General features: G+C 36.8%; 4 protein-coding genes and 2 long non-coding RNA genes across 8 annotated transcripts; 2 read left to right on the top strand and 4 right to left on the bottom strand.

Moving 5' to 3' along the window:
• Positions 1-4,397: 4,397 nt before the first annotated feature.
• Positions 4,398-7,014, top strand: LOC135798086 (uncharacterized). Its single transcript, XR_010549658.1, has 2 exons — positions 4,398-5,089; positions 6,074-7,014. It is a non-coding gene; the product is annotated as an uncharacterized lncRNA (long non-coding RNA).
• Fntb (Farnesyl transferase beta subunit) lies at positions 5,513-7,931 on the bottom strand. The gene is made up of 8 exons (XM_065310772.1): positions 7,822-7,931; positions 7,392-7,754; positions 7,171-7,314; positions 6,999-7,117; positions 6,816-6,941; positions 6,458-6,758; positions 6,060-6,398; positions 5,513-5,988 (listed from the first exon to the last, which is right to left on the bottom strand). The coding sequence occupies exons 2-8, from the start codon at positions 7,470-7,472 to the stop codon at positions 5,875-5,877; spliced, it is 1,224 nt and encodes a 407-aa protein (XP_065166844.1). The 5' UTR covers positions 7,473-7,754; positions 7,822-7,931; the 3' UTR covers positions 5,513-5,874.
• Positions 7,932-8,095: 164 nt separating this feature from the next.
• Positions 8,096-9,254, bottom strand: LOC135798085 (nematocyst expressed protein 4-like). Of its 3 annotated transcripts, none has more exons than XM_065310773.1 (5): positions 9,137-9,254; positions 9,007-9,080; positions 8,830-8,948; positions 8,597-8,755; positions 8,096-8,495 (listed from the first exon to the last, which is right to left on the bottom strand). In XM_065310773.1, the coding sequence occupies exons 3-5, from the start codon at positions 8,930-8,932 to the stop codon at positions 8,320-8,322; spliced, it is 438 nt and encodes a 145-aa protein (XP_065166845.1). In that variant the 5' UTR covers positions 8,933-8,948; positions 9,007-9,080; positions 9,137-9,254; the 3' UTR covers positions 8,096-8,319. The 3 variants fall into 3 exon arrangements, with proteins under 3 accessions (XP_065166845.1, XP_065166848.1, XP_065166847.1); XM_065310776.1 differs by having other exon boundaries at positions 9,043-9,080; positions 9,137-9,253; XM_065310775.1 differs by having other exon boundaries at positions 9,007-9,168.
• Positions 9,255-9,688: 434 nt separating this feature from the next.
• LOC135798082 (piwi-like protein Siwi) lies at positions 9,689-13,483 on the bottom strand. The gene is made up of 4 exons (XM_065310771.1): positions 13,149-13,483; positions 12,382-13,087; positions 10,839-12,142; positions 9,689-10,697 (listed from the first exon to the last, which is right to left on the bottom strand). The coding sequence occupies exons 2-4, from the start codon at positions 13,073-13,075 to the stop codon at positions 9,924-9,926; spliced, it is 2,772 nt and encodes a 923-aa protein (XP_065166843.1). The 5' UTR covers positions 13,076-13,087; positions 13,149-13,483; the 3' UTR covers positions 9,689-9,923.
• LOC135798083 (uncharacterized) lies at positions 10,391-10,810 on the top strand. The gene is made up of 2 exons (XR_010549657.1): positions 10,391-10,532; positions 10,598-10,810. It is a non-coding gene; the product is annotated as an uncharacterized lncRNA (long non-coding RNA).
• A 7,258-nt stretch (positions 13,484-20,741) lies between the features above and the next one.
• LOC135798026 (uncharacterized) lies at positions 20,742-23,112 on the bottom strand. Its single transcript, XM_065310682.1, has 2 exons — positions 21,244-23,112; positions 20,742-20,762 (listed from the first exon to the last, which is right to left on the bottom strand). The coding sequence occupies exons 1-2, from the start codon at positions 22,498-22,500 to the stop codon at positions 20,742-20,744; spliced, it is 1,278 nt and encodes a 425-aa protein (XP_065166754.1). The 5' UTR covers positions 22,501-23,112.
• Positions 23,113-27,369: the final 4,257 nt, after the last annotated feature.

The raw sequence follows: 27,369 nt of genomic DNA, 5'->3' as shown, positions 1-27,369 counted from the left end.
AGCTATGTCCTCTATTCATAATAGTATTAGAGACTGTTTTTACAATAAAATGAAAAAACAAAAGCAGACAAAAATGACAGATTATTTGAAACAGTAAAAAATACTCTTGTATGTGTAATTATGTGTAATTATGTGCAATTTTGATTTTAATTTAATATGTATGTATACATTTATATACATTTGTAATTACTATGTTTATATATTAAAGTACTTAGGTACGTAAAAAAAGGTTTTTATTCGATGTCATTATAACCGGACCGGACCTGTGAGCAAAACCCCCGTGAGCAATTGTCCGTGCGCGCAGTTATGACTGTGGGCAGTTTTCTGTTAGCAGTTGTCGTGTATGAGATATACATAGTTGCAAAGTTGCAACTACATAGTTAGAAGTATATATAATCACCAGTGTTATATTATTACTTATATAGCCATCTTTTGGCACATTAAACACTTATTCATCTACTCCTTTAATGGCAAATATCCACGTGAGCTTCTTGTTTCGCTTGTCGAATACAAATATGAACCAGTATAAACAAACAGGCATATATATTAAGTTTGCCTAATGCACTACAAACATCTTAGAAAGAACTAATATTGAATGTTGTGAAGGGTGGTTAACCGGCTGAAATAAATGTAGAAATGAAATAAAATAATATTTCGGAGATATATCTGCGGTCCTTCTTTATCCCAATTTTAAAAATGCAAGAAATGAGCTGACGTCTGTAATAGTGTATCTGGTATTTTTAAATGTGTATACTCCCATAGCCGTTACTTTGATATTTGAGAGAAAAATTGATTTATTTGAGCGATGATCAGGTCAGTATTGAAAAAGCAAAAAGGACAACTTCTTTTTCAATGATCATCTTCCAAAACTGGGAGTGATTAGAAACAATTGGAGTCAAACAGAAACTATACGTTTTGTTACAGGACGAACTCTTTAAATTATAAATTGATTAAATAAAAAGCATAAGTGAGTCCCATTAATTATACTTACTACATCTATATAGCTAGCATCTATACACTCCGCTAAATACATTTCTCATTCGTATTTTCAGTAAACTTTTTTTTATATGGGTGTATTAATACAGGAAGTAAATTTATCTTTGATGTCTGGTATTTTACAATATTGAATATTGCGCGGGTTTGTGTCTACCTTTCTTCGTTTACGTGTACATGCCCATATATATAGTATAATACTACTTATTGCTGATGAAAGAAGAACAAATACGAAAATTCCTGTATATTTGATATCTTCCGATATGCATTGGTCTACGAGATACCAATTAGATGATATTTGATCCCCCAACTCATTGACTATCAATATACCCACTTCACAAAACTCTCCAGTACAATTAAATTCTGGTAATTGTGTTAAGTTAATATTTACTTCTGTTTCAGCAATGTATTTGTATTCACTCCTTATGTAATGCCCAACTATCCAACAACTCTGTTTTTCTTTAATTGGAACAAGTGATTCATGCATATCTACTAATTTTTCTCTGCAATTTCCTGTATCGTTCAATTCATTGATAAGGAGAATAATGTACAAATTGCTTATTGCTTCATCATTTTCTATAGCCGGTATTGAAATAGTTATGGATTGGTTGACATTTTGTCTTAGAAACGGCTCAGTGCTAAATGATGGTTTAAAAATTGGACAAAAAAATTGTTGAGTAAGCTTTGTAAAAGTAAATTTTGAGTTAACTGTTTGTATAGAAACGATTGCCTGATGAGTATCAAGTTTACACTGAAATGGCGTCTGAAAAAAAAAATAAATAAAATATGTAATTATTGTTTGAGAATTTTAGATAATTACTAGTGAACCCGACAAGCGTTGTTTTGCCATATAAATTATTTCTAGTTTCTAGATAAATTCTAGTGTAGACAAAAAGTAACTTACTTATTGTAAGTGTGTCAGTATGTAAAACTTGATTAACTGAACTACTCGTGCTAAATACGCTTAAAATTAATAATTTTATTATCTAAAATATAAAAATGAATCGCAAAATGTGTTGGTAACCGCTTCACTCAACAACGCCTAGACCAATTTGGCTAATTCTTCTTTTAAAATGTTCGTTAAAGTCTAAGGGTGGTTTTTACGGCGACAAAAATTGGAATAATTACCGGAAAAACGGGGAAAAGCTGAGATTTTCTTTTTTCAATCGATTAACGAAACAAATTCCGCAGTTTTCTTTGATTCAGTTTTGTTTGATTGTTTCATTTCGTTTTTTGTGCAAAGTGGTTAATTATCTACGATCACTAAGTATTGCATGTGACATTGTAATTGGGTGTTTTAGTGGGTCCCACTAATATAATTTGTTCTTGAAAGGGTAGCGAAAGTTCGTAGCGCCTCTGTCAACGGGGTGACTGTTCTGTTCAGGAGAATTTTTTAAATCGACTATAAAATAGGAGAGGAAACAAAATCTGCTACATTCCAAATTTTAACAGAACGCAGTAATTAATAGTTAATATGAGAGTTACACTGAGATAGCAATAGATAATTGTAAACGTTACTTACCGCTACACTTGATACTCGTACATATACCATAATGATGCTCGAAAAATCCTGTGTAGGGAGGAGAGAAGTCTTATTGTATGCGTGAAACAGAGACTGACATCAGTCTCTCATTCCTTCTGAGCGGGATGAAAAAAAATTAAATTACCAAAATGGCTATAAAAATATAGGCTAAGTGGATAAAAAGTAAATGTTTGAGTTGTATGTTTAGAACAAAATTTTTGTCCAAAATTTAAAAATTAAGGGGTGAACAATCCTTATCACTTAGGGGTATATGAAAATACATATTAGCTGATTCTCAGACCTACTGACTACGCAGTATATAAAATTTTCTTTTGAGCGAGATGAAAAATGATTAAATTACTAAAATGGTTACCAAAAAATAGGCTGGTGATAAAAAGTAAAAATTTAGGCTGTATGCATTTTTCAATGCCACATAAAAAATAAAACAAAAAATTTCGAACAAAATTTAAAAATATTTAAGGGGTGAACAACCCTATTACTTAGAGATATGAAGAATTAGATAATATCCGATTCTCAGACCTATTGAATACGCATATAAAAATTTTTTCTTCGAGCGACATGAAAATGATTAAATTACTAAATGGCTATAAAGAAATAGGGGTTGGTGATAAAAAAGTAAAAATTTAGGAATGTATGTATTTTTTAATGCCACATAAAAAAATAAAACAAAAAGAATTTGTCCAAAAATTAAAAAGAATTAAGGGGTGAACAACCCTATCACTTATGGGTATGAAAAATAGATAGTAGCCGATTCTCAGACCTACTGAATACTCATATGAAATTTGGTAAAATCGGTAAAGCTGTTTCGAGGAGTATGGAAACAAAACACTGTGACACGCAAATTTTATATATATATTAGTTAACCGCAAACGTTGTTTTGCCATATAAATTATTTCAAGTTTCTAGATAAATTTTAGTGTAGACAAAAAAGTAACTTACTTATTATAAAAAATAGGTTATGATAAGAAAACCAAAATTTAGGGGTTGTATGTATTTTAATGCCACATTAAAAAATAAAACAAAAATTTCGACCAAAATTTAAAATAAATTAAGGGTGAACAAACCTTTATCCCTTAAAGATATGAAGTTACCGATTCTCAGACCTTACTGAATACGCATATAAAAATTTTCTTTGGAGCGGGATGAAAAATGATTAAATTACTAAAATGGCTATAAAGAAATAGGGGTTGGTGATAAAAACTGAAAATATAGGGTTGTATGTATTTTAATTCCACATTATAAAAAAATAAAAACAAAAGAATTTGTCCAAAATTAAAAAAAAAAGTTAAGGGTGAACAACCCTTATCACTTAGGGGTATGAAAATAGATGTTAATGATTCTCAGACCTACTGAATAATGCATATAAAATTTGGTAAAAATCGGTAAAGCCGTTTCTGAGGAGTATGGAAACAACATCAGACACGCAAATTTTATATATATAGACTATTAACTGCGCAAACGTGGTTTTGCCATATAAATTATTTCAAGTTTCTAGATAAATTTTATGTAGACAAAAGTAACTTACTTATTATAAAAATAGGGGTTGGTGATAAGAAACCAAAAATTTAGGGTTGTATGTATATTTTAATGCCACATTAAAAATAAAACAAAAAAATCTGACCAAAATTTAAAAAATTAAGGGGTGATTGGAAGTGACCTCATACTCGTCCACCACACATGTTCCGTTGCTGATCATTATGACGCCTTTGCAATTAGAAAACTTAACACCTACTAGCATACTAGCAAAACGCGAACAGATAAACATTCATATTTAGATCATGTGCATAGCAACACATGTTATTATGCACGGATATTTTAAACACAATAAGCACCTATGCATTGCAACAGGTGCAATTGTTCAATTGCGCCGAAGAAACGCATTTACACTGCGTAGATCAACTATTTAAATAATCTAGATAAGATTACATTTCGACCTAGCTGTGATAAACGGTGAAAAGTAGTAGTGGTTAAGGAGTTATTTCGTTCATACCCATGTCTTCAACGAGGCGAAGCATCACTCCTCCAATGTGCAAATCCCCCTTGACCCGAATCATCCGTTCGGTGTTCAGTTCGGTGACAAACACGCGGAGGTCCCACGAGCCGTCGCCGATAACTTGACCGTTGGAGAGCATTTTGGACGCCCTGCTCAATTAACGCGCGGTGAGATCAAAACGCAATCCGGCCATGCAGACCTAAGCACTAGTATTTTCCGGCGGCGTGTCGCCGTATATGCTTGGCACTTCTAGCGACAGACAGCAGTTGTTCGCTGATTCGCGAACAAACACACTCGACCGATAAACTCTACGTAGATAGTCAGGCGGCGTGTCTACGTCGCGATTAAAAAAAATTACCGAACGTTTCGCGCACAACACGCAACCAGCGTTTGCGATAGTTTGCAGGCGGGATGGTGCACGGCGGGTTCTGCCAGCTCCACCGCACTTCACTTGGAGTGAGGGAACGGGAACTCAATTACAGAACGAGGTAAATAAAATGGCAGCCGAGGGGCGCCGCACAGCTTTTCGGGTGCTTGAAAACGATTTTCAACTGCTGGAGGTAAGTTTCCATCTTACAGCTGGAAGGAACGAGACGCAATCTTCCGTCGAAATAAAAATAAAACACGGTGCCTACCGCATAATGATTTAACGTATTTGCTACTAGGTGCGCCATCTAGTGGGTAATTATTAGATATGTTAGTATTACTTTTCTCCCGTATTTCGCATAAAACGATATAGGTACGCGTATAACATTTGTTTGCAAGAATTTTGGCTCGCTTTGTTATCTATCTACCCTATCTCGACTTTTAAATCTAATTCAAATAACAATAGGTTTACGAGAGGATTAATGTTAATGCATATTAATCCAAGGAAACGCTTTATGAAATGGTTTTATTAATATTGTATCGTTTAACAACAATAACTAGTGAGATTTAAAGCGTTTCCTTTGATATATATGTGTTAAATTTGATTTAATTACAAATTTCAACAAAAAAATGTATTTCAAGGTATTTACCGCTTTATGATTTACATTATGTTCGTCATTTATCAAATTATTTTCTAATCTCATTCGATTTACATTAATTCTGGTGGACGCAAAACGCATAACTACAAAATGATTTTATAAAATGAAAAAAAGAAACCTAATAAAGTTCACTGATAAAATATTATCGTAGTTGTTTTAACCAAATCGTTACGCTACCGGAATTAAAAGCGACATTTCAACATTATAAGAATAGACATATATCCGACAACTATATGTAGGACATGATGATTGTTAATTAAAATGTACAAAATAGGCGTCCAATCGATCGCCCTCTTGATTACACTGATGTAGAACTTGGGTCACATTTCTATCACTTGTGCATTACTTTCTTCTTCGATGTCGCGATGCTGGTAATACGTCTTCGCCTTCAAGACGCTGTGTGGGTTGATGTTGTAAACAAAATTTGTTTTATTCTAAACAAAAACATGGATCATTTTAATTTTTAATAATAAATCCCTGCAAATGGTTCATGGTAAAATCTTACAATTTCATTTTCAGCAGGACCAAGTACAAGTGACTTTCCACCAAGACTGGTTTGTGCAATGGAGAGTCCACTTAATACATAGCAAGTATGATAGAGATCACTTCGCTTGCCGGGTTTATCTTTCAGACCTCCGGTCGGATGTTGGCAGCAGATGAGAATGTATTCCTGAAGGGCAGTGTTGTTAAAAAGAAACTGATCTGGCGGTGATTCACGCATTAACAACTCATGGAGTAGAGCAAAAGCACCCGCCTGCCAGAAAGAGTAACAACCATCGACGAGTTTATTCGTTCTACCTTGGAATCCACCTTCAAAACGCGTTTGTCTATTCACAATCCATCGCTGGAACACACATCATAAGAATATAAATTTCTCCCATTGATATATTTGCAGTTATTTACCAGCAAATTTTCGGAATCACACAAATGTAGCTTCTGTAAAAGTACTAATGCGGCCACACCACAAAATGTATATCCACCATGTGCTTCCATCCCTGGATATCCAGAAAATCCACCCTCATATGTTTGGCAACTTTTCACCCATTCCGCGGTTCCAGCAAATAAACCCACACTGGCAATATCTGTGAGTGTCGCTACTGTCAAGGCACAATATGCACCCCTAATATCAATTTCTCCATCAATGTGCATACTAAATGCGCCTTCTGGCGATCGTAATGACCATAAAAACGTGCGCAAGGTTTGTCTGTAATCCCACATTACTTGATTGTGTACTTTGGTTTAAGATTAATTCAATAGTTACCTATTGATACATTTATAGGCCTCCTCTGTTCCAATAATGCATAGGGCATTGACTGATGCAAATGTGGCTGCCAAGTGAGGAAGTTGGCCAGGACCACCTCCAAAACCACCTGTTGGGGACTGGCACCTAATTAAATAATAAATTAATTTATAACAATAAATATATAAATAAAATAATACATACTTTCCTAAGAATTTAATCATACTACTTAAAACTTTAGCATCCATTTTGTTTAGATGGTCTAGAAGAGATAAACTGTGCAGTGACCAGTAACATAACCATGTTCTAGCAGAATCTAAACACTAATCCATAATTTAAATTTCATAACAAATGAAATGCCAGTTTAAATACTTACTTCATAGGTCCTAGGTAAATACACAATACTATTCATTAAATATCTTATATGGTCTTCTCGTTTAAGAAGCGGAAAATTTTCGATAACTTTTGTAAGCCGGCGGTAATTATCATAGACTTCTTTAACATTTCGTTCCACTTGAAGCTGAAATTGGTTTAAAAAGACCAGAAGAAATGTAAGGTTAATACTGCGCTTTATGATCATTATATTCAGCGCATTACCTGCTCATCAGCCGTTTTTGTTATCACATGTTCGTGATTGAACATGTTGCGTATCATTGTCTGTGGTTTATGGCGCTGCATTGTTAATATTAATTTAATTAAACTTGTTTCCGCGCCGAATTCCTTTAACACGAGCCGAAACAACTGTGGTCGTCGCCGGCCGGGTTTGAAGGGGAAGGGGGATGAAGGAAACAGAACAAACAACTGCGGTAGTAGAAGTAGGCAACACCCCGTACGATATTGTCATATTTTTTTAAAGAAAACTTAACTTCAAGTAATATTAGAATGTTTTAATCATGGAAATATAATTATAACCTTGATGGGTATTTCTTCATCTTCTATTGCTCATATTCTCGATCGTATCTATTTGAACAAGTAACATGTAAACATTGTTAGGATCATTAAAATTAGAATCAACACAGTTTATTACCTTGCTTTGTTTGCACAACTAGAATTTTGAGTAATTAGAAAGACAATTCAACAGAAATTTTGCATTTTAGTGATATCACATTAAATATTATGCCACAATATGTGCGACAAACGTCAAAACTGTTTCTGAAATCAAGGGAAATATTTTCTTACAACATAAATTCTTTAAAAATACTTATATTTTAAATAAATATATATCTTATGCCCTAATATTCATTGAGATTGGATTACAACAACAAGTTTCAATTCTTCATAATGAGCATATGAAAGAGTAATTCAAACGTGATGAACATTTACTTGCCATATCGCCAACGTTAGCAAATACACATCAGTGATATATAGAATGCATGTACATAAGACTCCACAACACAATAAAGACCTAATCATTACATAAACATTAAAAATATTGTGTGAAACAATATGGTATATATTTTATGATCTAACATTGGTATTATTATCTTCAGTCACATAAGAGTCAATTGGTCTGTAGGCCGACCTGTTAATAGTGCGGATTATATGGCGCTTGCTTCAAGTAACCTTCATTTCCAACTTGTACCGGCGGCGGTGGTTGCATGACCACTTCGTGATAAGGCGGCGGAGCAGTCTGTGGAGCGTAAGATGTTGGTGGATATCCACCCGCTGGAGCTGGGGGTGGATATACACCAGGATATGGCCCTGTTAATAAATTAAAGTAAATTAAAATCACAAGAATGTTATAAAATAGGGTGGTTAATACAAAATATTTATATAGTCATATTCATTTATATAGTCTGTACCTTGTGCAGGAGGATACATTATTAATCCAGGTGCAAATCCTGGTGGTGGTGCCTGAGATGGCTGTGGAACTGGATGTTGTGGATCCATTGGATATGGTGGAATCACAACAGGTGATGAATTTACTGGCTGATTTGTTACTGTAATAGGTGTCCCCCCATCTAAAAAGTGATTTAAATTTTTTTTAATTTTTACTCAATAACTGGTGTCTTTTGAAATAGCTTGTGTAACTCACAACCAAATACAACCCCTTGTTGTTTACGTTTGCAACACCATCCGCAAATTGAGAACATAATAAAGAAAACAAGCACTAAGGCGATTGGGAGAAAAACGTCCATACTGAAGTTGAAGTGGCTGAAACAATCATATTAATATTGAAATCATTATTATTGTGCAATAATGATGAACTCACATTTATCTCACATTGAAAAACTGGTTATTTACGTACCACTTAGTTAATGCTCGCGATGCTTATAATCTGGTTATCTAAAACAATGCGTAATTTTCGTTTAAACGTTTTTTATTGTTGCTATCATAATTACTTTTTGTTCAACTATGTATTTATAACCTTCAAAACAGAGGGTATGTCAAAATTCGGATAACTTTGCAAGCAATCCAAACCAAGCTGCTTAGCGACCTTCAAAATCGTTTCATTTTTGTTTTGTTTTTAATCAAGTTCACATTTTATTGTTATTATGGCACGGCATGGCTGGATTTGTTAAAATAGTTTAAGAAAAACAAAAGGACTTTTTGAAAACTTGTCAGCTTTGACTTGAAGCGGGAAATTTAAATAATATTCAGCAGCAAGACGTGTATGCATTCATGCGCATTGCGGTTCACAATGAAAAATATCACAAACCGTGATCAATCGCATATGCAGAGATGAGGATAACAAAAGAGCATTTATGACGCAAACAAACAAATTGATAAGACTGCACACAACCAAAACAACCTTCAAACGCATTATACCACGTCGTAGAGAATCGAAAACAGGAGAAAGAGAATCGATCGAAATATTAGCCGGAAACAAAACTTCTTTAGTGCTGCTTAGTAACTTCCTTGAAATTAAGGTCGCAACAAAAGAAAACACAATATGTAAGAAACTTTCATCTTTATTAAAAAAAATATATGGCATATATTCAAAACGTACAAAAATAAACAGAGATTCCTCCTCCATTTACGTGAACAAACTAAAGGCACTTATTTTTTATGAAAATAAAACAATCTTAACAATATTCTTTGAAACTTAAAAATAGTGAATTAAAAAAAACTGAAATGCTTCATTCAAGCAAACAAAAATTAAAAGTAATGCAAAAATCACCTCCACTTTTACAAAAAATGGAGAAGAGTGTTAAGGTTTTCTTTTGGCGGCCGCTGTAAGGATTGCGCAGCCAAAAACGCAAGTTTGTGCGCATACTGACACGGTGCTGGCACACGAACAGTGCCACCCCAGTTGTAATACTGATGACACAATCGGTTCGTCAATACTTGTGTCCTGTCCGAATCAAGATTGAAATCGTCGGGACCAAGGACACTGTAATACGTTGGCGAAACTGTACCTTTGTTCGTGCATTGAGAAATGAGGTAAAAATCGGATCTCTCTGGAAGAGTGACGACGTCATCAACAACAGTGCCAGGTGGAGGGTTACCTCCATTAAAAAAGAACCTAGTATTGATTCGCTTATTTACGACAATCATACGAAGGCACAATTTCTTTTCAGCTTTAGCGTAAATCGGAGCAAGCTGATCTTTCATAGCCTTTAACTCATGATCGTAGACGTATGAAATTTGTCCATCGCCAACGCCGTCACGATAGAACAAAATCTTCTCTGGGATAGACTGAGTATGTTTGGCGAAGTTCATGACGCACTTCACAATACCCATGGCTATGAAGTTTGAGAGTTCTTCGCCGTCCTTATGAGCAGACACGGTGCTATAGTAGGCAGTCGCTCTAGCGTCGTAGGACGCAACAAGTGCGCCAAAGCTATAAGCCTTATTTTTAGGGTCATGACACACGTCATATCCACAGATCATTAGCCCTTTAACAGGAATGTTGATTGCCCACGGAGCACCACCCAGCTTGCAATTAATTTGCACAACCACCTAAATAAAAGTAATGTTAAAATTAAAACATTAAGTTAGTTTTGGTTAGTTAACTGAGATTCATTTTGATTTCAAATTTCGTAACGTGTTGTAATAAAATATTAAATCCAAAATGTTTATCACACATATTAGCATAGTTACCTTGGTAGCGATGGAAAACATAGACTTATGATAACAATTCCTCACAACCACTATCTGGGAAGGAATGCCCTTGTCGACTGTCAGTTTCTTCTTAATGAATCCGTAGTGATCAGTGCGGTTCGACGGGACAAATAATAATACAAACATCAAGTTCGGATGCTTTGCTGTCAATTCCTCGATCGTTTTACCAAATGCCTGTTTATCGTATGGTTTACGCGCGTCATCTAAAGCAGTAATCAGCGGCTTTCCCAAGTTCCACTTCATACCAGTAGCGGCCTTAGTCATATTTGCATAGAAAGCCTGTACGCCGTCCTTGTCCTTGTTCGAATAGACAATTGCCCAAGTGCTCATTGCAGCCGTCCTGTACATGGGCTTTCCACGTGTGTTTTTACTCCACTCTGCGTCAGGCATAGCAGAATAACATGCTTGTGCGTTAGGCTGGAAGTACAGCGTCTCAGTGTCCAACTGACGTGCGGTCAGCGAAAGAATATCCTTCGACAATGACAAATCAAATCGCTTCATCTCTTGCATAGAGCCGGGGTTACTCTGTAGACGCGCATTGAATCGGGCTAGGTTTTCTATGCGTGTCTTTGGCGTCGGCATCATGTATTTCTCCAAATTATCTTTCATTATGCGATTTGTGCGCTCCTCCTCAGTGAGACCAGTCATGCGACAAAATTCGGGAATGAGAAGCATTGTAGCTTCTTGTGGTCCGTCACCTCCGCCGCCACATCCTTCACCACGCGGTTCTCTCTGTTTAATTTTCGTGACCAGCAGCGGCTGAGTCATGTCTGTGATGGTAAGGCCGTAGCGCTGGCGGTAGTACTCGCTGAATGTCACCGATGAACCATCTTTCAGTGTAAAACTCGTATTCGGGGAGCGGTCAAAATCAACATCGTCAACGCGATATGTCTTATTATTGTAGTCAGTCAAAACTATAGTGTTCAGCATACGCTCATGGAACCTAGTGCGCCAATCCTGCCTGTCGCGTTCGTTCATCATCTTGCGCATCACGATATGAGCAGTCTCAGTCTTCATGATTTTGTGCTTTATTTCGGCACACATGAGTACGTCGGTTTCATGCTGACGAATAGAAGTTACAATGCCAGGCCACAGCTCCAAGTTCAAAGAGGCAACGACGATCTTGTTAGCAGGATCGAAGTAATCGCGTCGAATCAGTTGAAGCTTCAGATGACTCATGCATTTACGCATGATTAGATTGTATACTTGCAGATACTGATAGCTGCTCTTGTGCAGCTCGCCGACCATACGAATGGTAATTCGCACCTTTTCGTCCGGATTAGCTATTGGGAATTAAAAAGAAATAAACAATAGTATTTAAAATATATACAACTGATAAAACAAAAACTAATTGTATAATTGTTTCTCATCAACATGTAGTGACTGACATCATATGAAGCATCCTCATAGAGGAATGCTCAGAGCATATTGTTCGACAACATGTTGACTGCAAACTAGTAAACAACCAAATAATAGATTCAAAACAATTCAAATTAAAATTTAAAAATATGGTTCAACTTACTTAAAGAATCCACAACAATCTCCTTTGGGTCAGGATTAATTCTGAATGGAGTGTACAGAACAGTTCCATCAAAGAGTGCTGAGCCAAGCTCCATGGATGCTACACCAGTGTAGAATAACTTCTTCTTAGTGAATGTGACATCAATCTCTGGAGCAAAATCAACCCGGTACTGATAAATGCACCAATCTGCTCTTTTTTCCACCCTAAAGTAATTTGTCTGGATGTTAATCTTCCTTCCAGAATGACCCTGCTTGGTGACATCAGGCATTCTTGTAGTAAGTGTCGTCTCAGGAATGGCTCGATGTCCACGCACACCACCTCGACCGGAATGGCCACTATCGCCGCCATTTCCAGGACCTGACACACGACTGACCGTGGTTACAGAGTCCCTCGGGTCACCACGATTGCCTTGGAATTCAGGACGTACCGTCGATTGTGCTGGTGGACCAGTGTGCCTCGGTGCTTGAGGTCCCCAAGCAACAGGTTGTTGCGGCTGTGCCGGTGCGGGCCCTGTTGCACGCATGCCATCACCCAACATCGAAGATGGTGCGTTTCCGCGCATAGGGTTACCGGAACCCCAAGCACCCCCAGGACGTGATGCGCCAGGCCCACCTCTAGTAGGGGCACCGGATTGTTGCTGGTCAGCACCGACTCGTGCACGACCGCGTGCGCGCCCTCGGCTTTTTTGATCCATTGTTGAATTAACCTAAGAAAAGTGCATTTTGATTTAATTTCTAAATGTGTTCTATAATAAAAGCGTTGCTTACCAGAAAAAGAAAAACAAAGCTACCAGGAAAATTCAGTTTACATCAAAAGCTAATACACACGTTGCTTGAGCCGAGTGATTTCGTTAGCTGCCTCCTACACCGCGCTCAGCGCCCAACGAACTGCGCTGCGTGCACAGAGTTTGCCCGGCAGAAAGAGAGAAAATAAAGAACAGAATTCCCCCACCCCTAGTGTGCAACAGGAAACGCTCTGCTCAATCGCAAGATTTTAAACGTTTGGTTCGTTTAAAGATCTGATTTTCATATCACTAAGGAAACTACGCACAATTATAAGTTGATAAATATTATCGCAGCTTTAAGCTTACTGGTTTATTCAAATACAAATGATTGTTTGTCCACTGAGGTTGTTTCTTATATAACTTCGTCCATGGCTAGTATGATGGTAATTTCAGTTACACTGTTGTTTCTTCCAGGGCAAGCTAGATTTTCATATCGAAAAATGCTGAGTCATCATTTGGTTTTCAAGGTCTGCTATCTTTTGTTTCAACGCAACAAGATATTTATTGCATCGTCATCAAAAAAAAAATCGTTGCACACACTACAGGCTAAACAGAAGTTTTTGCCTTATCAACGTTTAGCCACATGATGCCTACATTATTTTTTCTACTTTCACTTTATTAGTACAGTCATTTGGTGCTAAAAAACGTGGTTGCTTGGAAAATAGTGCTGGATTGTTGAAAATTGGTATTCATATAGATTTCGATGTGCTCTTTACGAATTTAAACTTTGCCACCTCGTATCTTGTGCGCTCGCGCCACCATCTTGGAAAAATGGTGCCTAAGAACAGTTTTTTGACCATATCTCCTTTCCGACTCATTTTACAATAAATATATCTATATAATAAATTAATCTAAAGAAAATTTCCTATCTGTTGTGGCCTAGTCGACGTTGCGACTTTGGTTACACAGACTAGCTGCTCAGTAAATGATGCACACAAGAAATTTGGAAAGATACTAGTTTATTAATTCTCTTTACTCCTATTTAATATGTGTTTCTCTAATACGTCATGTACAAGAGTCCGATTTATGACGTACGTCTGCTAATGATTTAAGTCTAAGTTCAACAGATTAGCGGAAGCAAATACGGTATAGGAAAAATACATTATTTGGAAACTTAACTTGTACGTAAATATGATATATAAATGTCTAATCGCTAATTACTCTATTGCTATGGGACAACGGTCGTAACACTCCTCCCCCCTTATAAAGAGAATTCCCTTCGTCCCGAAGGCACGTTGGTTTCCGGATGATTGTTATCTTCTGTGGCATCAATGTCCTCTTTCGTTTGATTTACCACAGTTAAATTAATGGGAGATTGGGTGTTGTGATTCTTAGTTCTTTTACATTTTGTGATGGTGCGAATTATAAAAATAGCAAATGTTGTTCCGGCAATAATGATTGATACGATGGCAATGGACAGACCCTTTGCTTCATATTTTCTTGTTTCCTTTGATAGTTCTGCTTGTAACATGTTATCGAAAAATTCTAATTTGTGTTTGGTTAACTTTAGTTGATTAATGTCGGTGCCCTTGAATTGTATGGCTTCTAATTTTAGGTTTTCTATGTAATTTGCCTTATTTTTACAACATAAATCATTACTTATATTAACGGTTGGTATGAAATGGTTATGTGAGTTTATATGCTTAGTGTTTATAATTGTCTTTGGGGTTAGGGTCACCATTTTTGTATAGCACTTGCATTGTGCATCTAGTGTTAAAATTCCGGTGCCACAGATCACTATTGATTTTCTCACTTTATTACACACTATAGTTGCTGATAAGTTCTTGGTCACTATGAACATCCATGAGTTTGGATCTAGAGGTGTCCAAATTTCCATTGTTGCTCTTGTAGTGATGGTGTGACAGTCCTCCGGAATTGTTGAAGTTGCTGGATCTTTTAGCATAACTTCACAGATGGGTGATGTTGCCGCAGAGTATATAGTGTGGCATTCGCAGATAGTTTCATTGCCATGAAATGTCTTGCAGGTTGACAAATCCGCCAGCATGCTATATTTGTTACTTGCTGCATCAATTAACATGTACGGTTGAACAGGATTTACGTATGAAAGGATTCCTGGACGACCGGAGAAGTTTGGGAGTGGTATTAGTTGGTATAAGAGAAAGTCTTGCTTTGATGTTATTGGTAGTTGGATTGAAAATATTAATGTGTCCTCGATAATAAATGTTTTGATTGTGGTTATTGATAGGAATTTGTATAGATTTTCGCGGGTATTTGGGAAAGGTAATTCGGAGTCTGTGTCTAATTTTAATTGGGTTAATTCTTTTCGAAATAATGTGGGGCTTATGATCGATGGGTGGAGAATATTTTGCTTTGCGAACATAATTGCAGTTATGGTATTATCCAAGTCAGCATTTAACATTCCTATTAGGTTATTTATCAGCATTGTCTGATCGCTGATCCAAATTTCGATTCTAGTTCGATTCATGAAACCGTTAATTGTTGATGTTAGGTTGCCGATTACCATAAGGTTTCTTGGCATTCTTTGCAGTTTCTGATAAACTTTTTTATGTCTCGCCTCATACCATGCCATTTATAATTTTCTTTCAGCCTATGATAGGTCTTTAATTGTCCCGTATGCCCGGAAATTGCTGTCGCGTGATTTTCGAGAATTATTTTGTTAACTTCGCCGTCGCTGCATCACACACCGACGCCGGTCCCAAGCCCGGACAAAGAAGGAGGGTTGTAGGGTGAGGCCAGCGACCTACCCTACGTAAAAAAACATCAGTGCTCATAGAACCAGACAAGGGCCTCGGTTACGGACAGATCAACGACGACAACCCAAGCAAAGTACACGGACAAAGAGAAGATTACAAAAACATAACCTTAAAATCGCCACATGGAACATAAAATCGCTCAACAGAAGAGACCAAGAAATGGAGCAAGAATTAAGAAACCACCACATTGATATCTGCGCACTTCAAGAAACTAAGAAAAAGGGAAAAGGTCAGGCAGTAGTTGGAGATTATCTACTAGCATACAGCGGTGTAGAGAGGAACGAGCGAGCAAAAAAGGAGTCGCAATCATGTTTCACAAAAGTTAGTAGATCACATTATAGACATCACGTACGTTTCAGCCAGAATAATACACGCAAAACTGCTGCTAGACAGGAAACGCACCAACATTATAAGTATTTACGCTCCAGAAAACTGCAGACCCCAAGACGTAAGAGAAGAATTCTTTAATTCACTGCAACATGTTTTAGACAGCCATAAGAACGAAGCGACTATCATCCTAGGAGACTTTAACTCAAGGATTGGCAACAGAATCATACCCGGAGTTAAGCAGAGATTCAACGAGGAAACAGAAAACGAAAATGGAACGCTGATGACTAACCTATGCACAATCAACGAACTACGAATAAATAACACATATTACGAACACAAACAACAACACAAACACACGTATTGTAACTCAAGGGGACACACATCAACAATCGACTTCATTGTGACAAACCGAGTAATTCCACCAACCAGCATATTAGATGTAAGAAGCTTAACCTCGGCAGACATAGGAAGCGATCATGCCCTCGTGATTGGGAAGCTGAGACTAATATCCTCCAAAAGAAACAAGCAAAACATGCGAAGAGCGCACAAAAATAAAACAGAAGGACTAGCTGACCAAACAACCAGAGAACTATATGCAAACAGACTGAAGGAGAAAGTTACAAACAACAACATACAAGAAGGAGATAACGTGGATACGGCATGGGAAAGGCTGAAAAGCAACATACAACAGGCTGCCGAAGAAGCGCTAGGCAGGAAGATCATCAAGAAACCGAATCCTTTTGCTAAGAGAACTCCATGGTTCACCGAGGAAATCAAAATGAAATGCAAGGAAAAAAAGCAGGCACACATTCAACACCTCACGCAAAGAACGCAAGAATCATACGAAAGTTACAAACAAATCCGCAGAGAAACGCACGAGTTAGTACGGAAGACGAAATCCGAACACTGGAGGATCTTCTCAAAACAACTAGAACATGACTTCTATGGAACCCAAAAGACAGTATGGAAGACCATAAGAAACCAGAGAAAAGAGCTCACAGAACTGGTACAAGCAAAGGGAATAGACAAAGAGACCTGGATAAACTACATCAAACATCTATACCGGGACACAAACCAGGAGAAACCTAATATCTCAGTCAACATACAACCTGATGAACCAACCATAGTAAGCATATCTGAGGTGGAAACAGAACTCGCTAAACTCAGAAACAGAAAAGCCAGTGGCCCGGACGGAATACCCAATGACCTCCTGAAATACGGCGAAGAAGTGCTCGCGGCCGAAATTACGAAACTTATCAACATCATCCTGAAGCATCAGAGAGTACCAACTGAATGGAAATTGAGCACACTAATAATGATGTTTAAGAAAGGAGATAAGCAAGAACCATCCAACTATCGAGGAATAGCTCTGCTAAACACCACCCTGAAACTAACAACTCGATTACTAGCGAACAAGATATTAGCACACACCACACTATCAGACGAACAACAGGGCTTCAGGAAAGGAAGGTCCTGTAACGACGCAATATTCATAATAAGACAGGTGAAGGAAAAAGCCGTGGAGTGGAACAAACCGGCTTTTCTTTCCTTCGTGGACCTAAGGAAAGCGTTTGACAGAGTGCAGCTCCAAGACATAACCAGCATACTCCGAAAAGAAACATCGCATCTGATATCATCAATACTATAAGGGACATCTACAACAACAACGAACTGCAACTAGCAATAGCCGAACAACGCACAGACCCCATAAAAGTAGGAACAGGGTAAGACAAGGCGATTCCCTAAGCCCCCTGCTATTCAACTTCATCATGGAAGAGATAATTGCAAGAGTCCGACGCTGTAAAGGATACCAGATGGGGGGGAAAGAGCTGAAAGTTGTGTGCTACGCGGACGATGCCGTGCTAATTTCCGATAGCGAAGACAACCTACAACGCATGATTCACCAGTTTAACATTGCCAGCAAAGCCCTCAACATGGAGATAGCAACAGAAAAAACCAAATGCATGGTCATCGCACCACATCCAATAAGATGCAAACTTGAAGTCGATGGACAAATCGTACAACAAGTGAGCGAGTTCCGATATCTTGGTATAAACATATCCAGCAGTGGAGGAGTGGAAAAAGAAGTAGCAGAGCAAGTTGAAAAGGGCCTGAGAATAGCAGGATGCCTAAGGAACACGATTTGGGACAACAAACATCTAAGAACAGAGACGAAAGTTTCCATCTACAAGGCAGTAGTCAGGCCCATATTTACATACTCGGCAGAAACGCGTGCAGAGACGACAACCACACAGAGATTGCTCACCACCGCGGAAATGAGGACACTAAGAAACATAGATGGCAAAACACTGCTCGACCGGATAAAGAACGAAGACATCAGAAGAGCGTGCAACAACATAGAAGACATAACACAATGGTGCAAAAGACGCAAAATCGAGTGGAACGAACACATAGAACGGATGGACGAAACCAGAATAGTCCGAATAGCCAGGGACAAATCGCCAAGGGGAAAGCGATCCCTGGGAAGACCCCGAAAGAGATGGAGCGACCACCTAAACCCTGTCTGAAGTAGGAACAGGCAATATGCCTACAAAAGAAGAAGAAGAAGAAGAAGAAGAATTTCGTCTTGAGATTTTGGTTTGACTTTTTCCTTGTTTACTAGAGTTACTTCTATGTCATCTCCGAAAATAAAATATACTAATTCGTTTACAAGTTCTTGTTTAATATTTGGATTGACTTCTAGAGGATTTAAAATGCAAATTTTCTTTATCTTCGTTTCTATTAATTTATTATATAAGATCTGGAAAGCGTAGAAGATATCTTGTACTGATGGTTTATCAAAATGATTTAGGTGAGTTATTAGTACAAAGGCATGATTTTTATCTTTTTGTGTGTGAATAATGTCGTGCATTTTTGGCTGTTTACTATTAACTTCTTGTATGTCAAATTTAGCGCTAAGATTGTGATATAAAAAGTTATTTTCATGGCAGTCTTTTGCGAATGGAATAGCTATTACTTCATTCTTAAATAAACATTCGTTGTTTGACTTAATTTCTATAACTGCCGTGTTCCTGTAATGGAACTCAATAAAATTTTCGTAAGTTTTATTATTGCCAATTGCTGCTATTAAAACGGCAGGATTACGCGAAAGTGCGTCTGCGTTAGTATTTTTCTTTCCTGGCTTGTAGATGATTTGATATTCGTACTCTTCTAGCTTTAATCTCCATCGGATTAGTCGAGATGATGGGTCTTTGCAACTGAATAACCATTGAAGTGGTCGATGATCTGTATTAATAATTAACTTTTGCCCGTAAACATAGGGTCGAAAATGATTTACAGCCCAGACTATAGCTAGCAGTTCTCTTTCTATAGTGCTATAATTGCATTCAGCTTTATTTAGCGTTCGGGATGCAAATGAAATAGGCCTATCTAATTGGTTTTCATCGAGTTGTGATAGAATTGCGCCGATTGCTACGTTACTTGCATCGGTTGTAATAATAAATTCTTTTCGAAGTTAGGATAAGCTAGAGTTGATTCTGAGGAAATGATCTGTGTTAGAGTCTTGAATGAAGCTTCCTGGAGTGGGCCCCATTCAAATGTATTTTCTTTCTTTAGCAGTTTGTTGAGTGGTTTTGCTATTTCAGAAAAGTTGTTAATGAAACGTCTATAATAGCCCATAAGCCCTAGGAATTGTCGAATTTGTTTTTCGTTTTTGGGTCGCGGATAGTTAACGATTGCATTGATTTTGCTTGGATCTGGCTTAACACCTTTTTCATTAATAATGTGTCCGAGGTAGATAACTTCTTTTCGAAGGAATTCGCACTTTTCTGGTTGCAATTTTAAATTATTTTCCCTGAGTCTTTTAAAAATGCCCTTAAGTCTTTTTGTGTGATCTTGTAGGCTTGACGCGTAAATTACGATGTCATCAAGATAAACGAAGCAATGTTTATCTTGCAGTCCGCTTAATGCGACATTCATTAGCCTTTGAAACGTTGCTGGAGCATTACGAAGGCCAAATGGCATTCTTTTAAATTCGTAGTGTCCGTTTGGGGTTGAGAATGCTGTTTTTGCTCTGTCCTCAGGCCTCATTGGAATTTGATAGAATCCTGATGCCAAGTCAAGGATGGTAAAATATTTGCTATGACCCAATTGGTCCAGAATGTGTTCAATATTTGGTAGAGGGTAAGAATCTCCTACTGTGATATTGTTAAGTTTGCGATAGTCAATAACGATGCGCCATTTCTTTTCATTTGTTTGCGACTTTTTGGGTACAACCCATAGTGGACTATTGTATGGACTTGATGACTGTTGGATGATATTTTGATTTAGTAATTCATTAATTTGCCTATTTACTTCATGCTCGTGTATTTTCGGAAATCTATAAATTTTTGTTGTTATGGGCTTGTTCGATTCTGTGGTAATTTTATGATGTACTGCATTTGTGTGAGTTAGCATATCATTAGGTAGGCAGAAAATGTCATTAAATTCATTGCAAATGTCTGCAATTGTTTGTTTTTCTTCCCGGTTCAAATGTTTTAATCTTAGATGGTTTAGGACAGCTTCTGTTCTATCTATGCGTGGCGATTGTACGTTAAAATGAAAAATTTGTGATTGTGCGTGATCAAATGGTTCAAGTTCCACTTGGATTTGTGGGATTTTTACTTCTTCTTCCGTTGTATTAACGATTGTCGTGATTGATAGATTATTTTCTGCTTTTAGTATTGCGTTTGCGACATAAATGCCTTCTTTGATTTGTATTTTTGGACAAACGCCTTCTGTGATGTGGTTAATGATGCTAATTTGAACTGCTGTTTCGCGACGAGGTGGCAGTGTAATCGATTTTTCTGATGCTGGTTCTAATTTAATTTTTATTATTTTGTCTTTTCCGATATTCTCTAATTGGAGATATTGATCTTTTATGTTTATTATTGCGTTATGTAATTTCAAAAAATCCATACCGATTATTCCGTCAAATTCGATGTTAAGTTCAGTTTTGATTATATTAAACTTTATGGGTGTTATGGTATTTTTGATTTTTGGTTTCAATGTAACCGTTCCCGCTGTTTGCATTGTTGTGTGTTTGCCGATACCCGATATTTCGGTTTTTTCATTTGGATTAAATGTGAGATTTGTTAATTTAAGTTTTTCGGGTTTAATTATGGATATAGCTGCGCCAGTCTCAATTAGAAGGGAGAAATAGAACTTTTTTCCGTATTTGTCTTCGTGTGGTAGATTTAGAACGCATCGGTTTTTATGGTTATTATCGATAACGAGACACTCCATTGGTAGTTCATTAGAAACGTCTTCACTTTGTGATATTTCGGTGGTATGATTAATTGGTCTATGGTTAGAACGATTATTTGATGGGCCTGGATTTTGATGACGGTATTGATTCTGTGAATGATTTGAATTTTGAGGTTTGTTTTGATTTGTTTGATTATTATATTGACGTTTGCGACACTCGTCAATCTCGTGGCCATCTTTCTTGCAGTAACGACAGAATTTTCCGGTTATTGGCTTTTTTCCTCTATATCGACAGTCGTTAGTAAAATGAGTATTTGTTTTGCAGTTTGAACAATATTTATTCTTTTGATTTGGAGTTTGTTTATTGAATGAACTTTGAATCTTTAGATAGCATTCTTCGGCGATAGCTTCGGAAAGTGCTTCTGTTAGAGACACGGGTTTAATCCGTCGTAATGCGGATGAGATTTGTGGTAAGCAATATAGGATAAAGCGTTGCAACGCCGTTTCTTTTATGTATGCGATTTTGCCTTCAGTTTCGTTGTTTTTATCCAGCGCGATGACATTAATTAATTTGGTTTGTAAATTTTCTATTCTTAAATGAAAATCGATTATATTTTCGCCAGATTTTTGAGATATACAATTGAGTTCTTCTCTCAATTGGCTCGTGTTTTTGTGATCAGCAAAAGCTTGAGTTAGAATGATTTTTAATTCTTCCCACGTTCTGATTGTTTTGCTTCGGATGTGAGTACGCGCATTACCTCGGATTTTGGAGATTATGATAGCTAAAAGCATATCTTTTTGTGTTCCTTCCGCAAAGGAAATTGCATTATTACAATCAGCCAGAAAGTCATATAGTTGTTCGCGATTGCCGTCAAATGAATCAGGGAGCATTGCTCGTAGATCGGTCATGTTAAAAGCCATTCTATTTTGCGAATTGTTTAAAATGTGGCTTTGAATTGGAGTTTGATTTTGAGTTAGAGTTTGATTTTGTGTTGGACTTTGATTTTGAGTTGGACTTTGATTTTGGGAATTATTTTGATTTGAGTTGGAACGAGTATCAACCATATCTTAATTTTTGCAACAAAATAACACAGCAAGCTAGTGAAATTTCTCTACTCACAGTTTTTCCTGCTCGAATGCTTCCTTCGGTTTCTCTCGACAGCTTCACTGTTGGCGATGGACGTTGTCGTAGGCTTCGGCGGGATCAATGATGGTTAGAGCAAAGAGGGTGAACTCAAAAATGTTTAAGTATTTATCGGCTACTCAGTTCACCGTACTTAAATCTTTTAAGTTCTACGGCTTGATCAAGTTTCTTGAACGAATCTTCTTCTTGATCGAGTTCGAACACTTCTGACACCAGTATGTTGTGGCCTAGTCGACGTTGCGACTTTGGTTACACAGACTAGCTGCTCAGTAAATGATGCACACAAGAAATTTGGAAAGATACTAGTTTATTAATTCTCTTTACTCCTATTTAATATGTGTTTCTCTAATACGTCATGTACAAGAGTCCGATTTATGACGTACGTCTGCTAATGATTTAAGTCTAAGTTCAACAGATTAGCGGAAGCAAATACGATATAGGAAAAATACATTATTTGGAAACTTAACTTGTACGTAAATATGATATATAAATGTCTAATCGCTAATTACTCTATTGGTATGGGACAACGGTCGTAACAAGGCATTTAAACCAGATTCTGACAACATTAATTTTCGAGGCACGATGTATGTCATCGACGGTGGATACTTATTACACAGAGTCATTTGGCATCGCGGTGAATCGTTTTCATCCATTTGCAACAACTACGTCGAATTTGTTCGCTCAAACTATACATCCAATGCCATTATCGTTTTTGACGGATATCCGGAAGACGTAACAAAGCGTAGTACTAAATATGCGGAGCGATTTCGACGATCAAGAAAAAATGCTTCTGTGGATATACTGTTTGACCAAACAATGATCCCAACTGTGCCACAAACTAAATTCCTGGCTAATGATCTAAACAAGAAACGCCTCATTGAAATCTTAAAGATTAAATTTGAAGATGCAAACTTTATGGTCAAGCAAGCCACGGAAGATGCGGATACTTTAATAATCAATACTGCAATAAGCGTTTCTTCATCATTCAATTCTGTAATTGTTATAGGCGAAGATGTAGATCTTCTTATTCTTTTAACGGAGCTATCAATGCATTCAAACATATATTTACTAAAACCAGGGAAAGGAAAAATTTTGCAACAAATCTATTCAACCAAAAGCATCATCGATCAAACGGCGGCAGATCACATATTATTTTTACACGCTTTTAGTGGCTGTGATACAACATCTGCACTTTTTCATCAAGGAAAATTAAAATTTATCAATGTACTCCGCAAAAATCCAGATTCAAACGAAGTTGTCCAGGTATTCAAAAACCCAAAGGCTTGTCCAGAGATCATTGCTACAGCTGGCGAACGCTTTCTTCTTAAATTATATAGTTACAGTGATGTGAAAACTATGCAAAATATGTCTTTAAACATCTATAGATATGCCAGCTTCACAAAATCAGCATACAAAAGTAAATTTAATATTGCATCGCTACCACCAACAGAAGCCGCAGCCCGACAACATTCGTTCAGAACTTATCACCAAGTTCAGCAGTGGTATGGGAATGAACTAAATGCAGAACAATGGGGATGGAAAAAAAGCAAGAATGGGCTAATTCCTGTCACTACACTTGAGCCCCCAGCTCCCGAAACATTGTTAAAACTAATATCTTGCAAATGAAAAAGTGAAGTGCTCCGTTATCTGTACAAATTGCAGTGGTACCTGTGATAATTCGCAAGTTCCATCACAAGATAGCGATGAAGAGGAAGTATCGATTACTGTTTTTGAGCACACGTACGATGAACTCGAGAACCAAGATAGCAATGAAATCTATAATCCCATCGCGGATAGTATGGCAGAAAATTTTACCGGTGATATTTCGATCGGTCCTGAAAACAATTAACGCACAACACCTGGTCCATTACGAAGAGCGAATCGGAAGATAATCCATTAAATTTTGGAATAGTGCGTGTGGATTAGGCCTACTGGGGATACCACGATAAAAAAACGCGCCACGTACTCTACCTCATGGTGGTGTGGAAATGAGTTTTTGGTAAATACGAATGTTGAAGTAGACTTTGCGGCGCCCGTACGCTAAAACTATTAATTTTACAAGAAAAAGGTACTTACATAAATTATAGGAAATTTTCTCTAGTTTAATTTATTATATAGATATGTTTATTGTAAAATGAGTCGGAAAGGAGATATGGTCAAAAAACTGTTCTTAGGCACCATTTTTCCAAGATGGTGGCGCGAGCGCACAAGATACGAGGTGGCAAAGTTTAAATTCGTAAAGAGCACCTCGAAATCTATATGAATACCAATTTTCAACAATCCAGCACTATTTTCTAGGCAAAACTACCAAATGACTGGACTATATTTCCACGTTGAGATTTTTGTATTTGAACTTTTGTATTTTAAATCTTCAAAATTCGGTCGCCCCATGCTGGGAAATGTAAGGTTATAAATGCCATGATGACTTGTACTGAACCCGGAAATTCAATAATAATATATAAAAATATATTTATTGATTCAATTTACCACGTGATTTTTTTGGATTTACCGGTTTTTGTTGAGTTTAACATGTTTCGCCCTGAAGGCATCTTCAGAAACTGATTTTATTTTGTGTATTAGAGGGTGTTCTGTGTGTTAAGTGTTTATGTTATCGTGTGTTATTGTGTGCTGTGGATATGTGAAGTTTATTAAGTGGTGTAAATATTGTGTCGTATACCCACATACCCACAGCACATGATAACACACGATAACATAAACACACAGAACACCCTTTAATACACAAAATAAAATCAGTTTCTGAAGATGCCTTCAGGGCGAAACATGTTAAACTCAACAAAAACCTGTAAATCCAAAAAATCACGTTGTAATTTTAATCAATAAATATTTTTATATATATACAACATGGATAACGTATTCGACATCGAAGGAAAAATCAATAATAATAATAGCATTAAATAAAGAAAGAAAAAAAAAAGGAAAAAGGAGAGATAAAAATGAATTATTTTATAAGATAACAACAATTAAGAATCTAATAAGCACGAAAATCCATTAAAATCATTAAGTTAATACTTTATTGGCTTACAATAAACACTAATAATACTTAATCTGAAACTCTCGACCAACATTTATTTCGAAAATTTCCTGTTTATTTTATAATCCCTTGACATTATTGCATCATCCATTTCTTTACTCTAATGTGCCAGATGAACCGTATTATTTCGTCTTGAATTTCCAGACTACCTTCAATTACTTCATTGCTTACTCTTATACTTCTGCAAATAAATTTTATTGCACCATTTCTTAAATTTCTCAACATACCCTAATCTTGAAATTCCCTACACTTAACGGAATAGCGTTGTTGCCAGATAACCACTGATCGGACAGAGCGCTAAACCACCTTTTCGGATAATCCACCAGCAACCGCCAAACTCCCACCCTTACCCAGTATGCACCTTTTCTCCTAGTCTCCTTTGCGGTGAACAAAGAGAAGAAGAAGAAAATCAGTTGCTTCCCTTTAGCACTGTTTTCCGATCAGGTATTAATGTCCCATTAATCATAAACATTGTTTATCTTTGTAAATAAACTTTTAAAATTCACAAACACCATGTCACGTTCAATCAGATGCACCTACAGTCTCAATAAAATTTTGCGAATAGAACGTTTTATATTGTACAGCAAGAGAGGAAATATTCTGGGCTCAAAATTGATTATAAATTATAATAAACCTTCCAAAACTAGGAAGTAGTGGAAACAGTGGAATCCCGGTAATCCGACAATTACTTTGCAGGGCCGCGTCGGATTTGTCGGATTATAGAGGACTGCCTAAGACCCCTTACAGTTCGTAATTTTTTACAAAAGAGTACCATGTAATCCGACAAATTACAAATCATAAAGTACAAACATATGGCATATGACCATGTCGGAATACAAGAGGTGCCGTATTAAGTCTGGTCCGGATTACCGATGATTCCACTGTAATTTAGAAAGAATTTAGAAAGTTATAATGACATCGAAGGGAATTGACAAACACGTCATAATAAGCGGACGTCATACAAAGCGTTTTGTGAAATGAAAACCCTTTTTTATGTAAATACACATACATATACAGTAGAATCCGTTTATTATGACTCCGCTTATATTGACCAACCGGTTATTATGACGTAACTACACTACCAAGTTTGGTTTTCATATAAAATTCTGTATAAAAAAGTCGGATATAATGACTTCGCTTACAGTGACATGTCGCTTATTATGACCCATTTTTAATAGATTATGTTCGGTTATAATGACGAACATGATTCTTTACACCTCCGGTAATGTTCGTTGATACCCGACGACGTTCGACACGTGGCGAACTTTTTATATTTATTGCTACATTTTTTTTATGATTGTCAAATTACATTTATATATTTACTATCGGAAAGACCAAATGCTTAAATAATAAATATAAGCATTCAGGCAGCAGCACCTTGACCACGACTTAATCCGTATTTTCCATTAATCCGAATTTGGCGTGGGTCATTCGACAATCTCAATGCTTTTTAAAGAACCATAACCGTATTAAGCAATCGTTCAATTCAAATGTTTTGAAACCGAAGAGGCTGCAAAAATCACAAGAAAATTAATTAAATGAAAAAACAAAAGCAGACAAAAATTACAGATTACTTGCAGTAAAAAATACACTTGAATGTGTTATAATGTGCTGATTACGTGCAATTTTGATTTTGAACGTGCCACGTACTCTACCTCAAGGTGGTGTGGAAATGAGTTTTTGGCACAAACGAATGTTGAAGTAGACTTTGCGGCGCTCGTACGCTAAAACTATTAAT

Source organism: Atheta coriaria, unplaced genomic scaffold (genome assembly GCF_025399875.1).
Source record: "Atheta coriaria isolate IRGN ID8LTWV9N9 unplaced genomic scaffold, Caltech_Dcor_3.1 hic_scaffold_9_pilon, whole genome shotgun sequence".
NCBI classification, from domain to species: domain Eukaryota; kingdom Metazoa; phylum Arthropoda; class Insecta; order Coleoptera; family Staphylinidae; genus Dalotia; species Dalotia coriaria.
The sequence above is the reverse complement of the archived record's forward strand: the minus strand, read 5'-3'. Positions and strand labels throughout refer to the sequence as shown.